This window comes from Pelophylax lessonae (genome assembly GCF_965119305.1).
Source record: "Pelophylax lessonae genome assembly, chromosome: 5".
Taxonomy (NCBI): domain Eukaryota; kingdom Metazoa; phylum Chordata; class Amphibia; order Anura; family Ranidae; genus Pelophylax; species Pelophylax lessonae.
Genome location: NC_138772.1, coordinates 546,501,546 through 546,505,046, shown reverse-complemented (window position 1 = coordinate 546,505,046; position 3,501 = coordinate 546,501,546). Strand labels below are relative to the sequence as shown.

The 3,501-nt window shown below is 41.8% G+C and overlaps 1 protein-coding gene across 1 annotated transcript; it reads left to right on the top strand.

The window, feature by feature from the left end:
• Window positions 1-1,430: 1,430 nt before the first annotated feature.
• LOC309555655 (E3 ubiquitin/ISG15 ligase TRIM25-like) lies at window positions 1,431-3,096 on the top strand (the record flags this gene model as incomplete). The annotated part of the gene is made up of 1 exon (XM_082257688.1): window positions 1,431-3,096. The coding sequence occupies one exon, from the start codon at window positions 1,431-1,433 to the stop codon at window positions 3,087-3,089; it is 1,659 nt and encodes a 552-aa protein (XP_082113814.1). The 3' UTR covers window positions 3,090-3,096.
• Between the last annotated feature and the right edge of the window lie 405 nt (window positions 3,097-3,501).

Below are 3,501 nucleotides of genomic sequence, written 5' to 3'. Positions count from 1 at the left end.
ACCAGTATTCAGACAATACCGAGACTTGAACTGACAGCAGCTGTTTTTTCAGCATCGGTAAGCAAGTTTCTGAGAGAAGAATTAGAGTTAAAAATAGATGAAGAATACTTTTGGACAGACTCACGAGTTGTCCTAGGATACATAAATAACGAAGCTCGAAGATTCCATGTCTTTGTCACCAACAGAGTTCAGAAAATTTGGGAAATAACAAATCCGGAACATTGGCATCACATTGATACAAAGCATAACCCAGCAGATCATTCTTCAAGAGGCCTGAATGTAACAGAATTGAGAAATTCAAATTGGTTCACTGGCCCAAAGTTCCTTTGGGAAAAGGAGATCATACCCAGTGAAGGTTACACAGAATTGTCCATGGGTGATCCAGAAGTGAAAGTTGTACAAACATTGAGCACTGCTGCCAAGTGTCAAGATGACATACTTGAAAGACTAGCCAGATGTTCGAAATGGAATACAGTCATAAACGTAGTAGCTCGAATTCAACGTTTGGCAAAGGGAATCAGAAAGAAGGAATCATTGAATGTAGAGGAAAGAATGAAAGCTGAAGAAACAGTCATAAGACTCATTCAACAGAGATTCTATAGTGAAGAGTTGAAGAGACTCAGTCAAGAACCTAAAAGGCTTCCCAACAACCACCCATTGTACAAGCTTAATCTTGTTCTACAGGATGGTATACTGAAGGTGGGAGGGAGACTGGAAAATGCATCGTTACCCAGCAGAGTGAAGCATCCAGCAATTCTACCCAAAAATTCTGCCTTCACAAGACTGATTATTGATCACTACCACAACAAATCCTTGCATCAAGGAAGAAGCTTTACCCAGAACTGTTTGAGAGAAGGTGGTTACTGGATAGTAAAGGAAGCAAAGTTATTGCAAAGTATATCGGTAAATGCGTAACTTGTAGAAAGGCACGTAGACCTACTGAAGAACAAAGAATGTCAGATCTACCGACAGATCGTGTAAACCCATCATCACCATTTCTTTATAGTGGAATGGAATGTTTCGGCCCATTCATTACCAAGCAAAACCGCAAAGAGTACAAGAGATATGGACTAATATTTACATGTCTAAGCTCCAGAGCAATTCATCTTGAAATGTTAGAAGATATGTCAACTGATACGGAAATTTTCCTTTAATGTAATCCATTGCCGAATCACAAAAAATGGCCTAGTCATTACGGGGCAAATCCTTCCGGTCCAGAACTGGTTAATACAATGTTTAAAAAAAGGCAGAGATCAACTCAAACATGAAGGAATAAATTCATTTAATAATTATTTGCTTTATCTAAAAACTTCCTCAAGATTAAATCTGGAACAACAGCTCAGCCCCACCCTGTGCCGAGAAATGTGAGACGCTCTTTGGGTTTCAGTGTCAGAGGCTATTAGTTTCATTTCTCTCTTCTGCTGTCAGCGATGGCGTCTGCTAATCTGAGAAAGGAGCTGGACTGTTCCATCTGTCTGGAAATCTATAAAGATCCTGTAAACCTGAGATGTGGACACAACTACTGTCGGGTCTGTATTGATCGTGTGTTGAATACACAGAAGGGTCCACAGGAGGATCCACAGGAGGATACACAGGAGGATACACAGGAGGATACACAGGAGGAATCTAAACGGTATTCCTGTCCTGAGTGCAGAAAAAAGTTCCAGGATCGGCCTGTACTGCATAGTAATATAACACTGCGTAACATAGTGGAGACTTTCCGGTCTACTCAGCCAGACCAGAAGACTGGAATCTTCTGTACTTACTGTATTCACTCTCCTGTACCTGCTGTTAAATCCTGTCTGCATTGTGAAGCTTCTCTGTGTAATAATCACCTGAAAGTCCACAACGAGTCCCCAGAACATGTCCTTACTGATCCCACCACTTCCATGGAGAACAGAAAATGCTCCATCCATAGGAAGGTCTTGGAGTATTATTGTGGTGCAGAGGCCGCCTGTATCTGTGTGTCCTGCAGGCTGGATGGAGAACACCAGGGACACAAGGTGATGACACTGGATGAGGAATCTAAGAACATAAAACAAAAACTAAAAAATGTTCTGCAGAAACTGATAGCTAATAAAAAGGAGATTGAGCAAAGAGTCCAGAGCTTGAAGGAACGTAAGGGAAAAGTACAGAAAAAATCAGCTGGTCTAACAGAGAGAGTCACGGTCTTGTGTAGAGACCTCAGGAGACAGCTGGAAGACCTGGAGAAGAGAGTCCTGGAGAACATCTCCAGCCAGGAAGAGCAGCTTTCGCATCCATTGTCTGATCTGATCCATCAGCTGGATATAAAGAAGGAGGATCTGTCCAGGAAGATGGGGGACATTGAGGAGCTGTGTAACATGACTGACCCACTGACTGTCCTACAGGAATCAGACACAGGGGACTTGTGTGACACTGAGGAGGGAGATAATGAGGACAGAGAGAGACATGATAGACTCCTCCATGATGGAGGGGATCTGGATGTGGCTGGAATCTCACACACATTACACACAGGATTATCTGATATGATAAAAGGGGTAAATGATTGCTTCAATATTCAGGAGGCTTCAGACATATTACTGGATGTGAACACAGCTCATAATATTTTACAGATATCGGATGACATGAAAACTGCATCCTCTTCTTGTTTAAAGCAGAATCGCCCAGAAACACCGGAGAGATTTCAGGATTATACTCAGGTATTAGGCGGCAGGAATTTTTCCACAGGGCGACATTACTGGGAAGTGGATGTCAGTAAATCAGTGTGGTGGTTTGTCGGAATGTGCTATCCCAGTATAGAAAGGAAAGGAGACCAGTCAGTTATTGTAAATAATAATAAGTCCTGGTGTTTGTACAGATTTAATAATCAGTATTTCATGACACATGACAAGAAAGAGACCCAGTTACCTGATAATCTCTCCAGTAACAGAGTCAGGATCTATGTGGATTATGAGGCCGGGCAGCTGTCCTTTTATGATCTGTGTGACCCCATTAAACACCTCCGCACCTTCACCACCACCTTCACTGAGCCCCTCCATGCTGTATTAGCTGTAGGAAAAGGTTCTATAACTATATCTGGGAGGGTCAGGGGATGTGAGAAAAAATAATATCACAGGAAATCTGAATATTGATTATTTTTATCCAATAGAATGATGCCGAAGAGGCAGCCACCATATTTCAGAAATCTGGGGTTCCTTTCCTGGGAAATCTTAGCACATTACATTTTATTTAATCACTTCCAGTGACAACAATAAGGGTTAGGGGTTTCTGGGATTCATTAAGTGTTAGTGGTCAGGTTAAGGGAGTTGTAAAAGAAATGTTAAATTCAGTATAAAACTGTGTGACATTTTGGATGCTTTGATTATGTATTGCACATTGCACTCATGTTTTGCATACATCACTTAGGCTCCATTCACTTAGGCTCTGTAACGGAACCGCCGAACCACACTGTACTTGTGGACTTCCATCAGTATACGGCTTACTTGCAGTCATGAACATACAGTATATCCCAGATTTTCC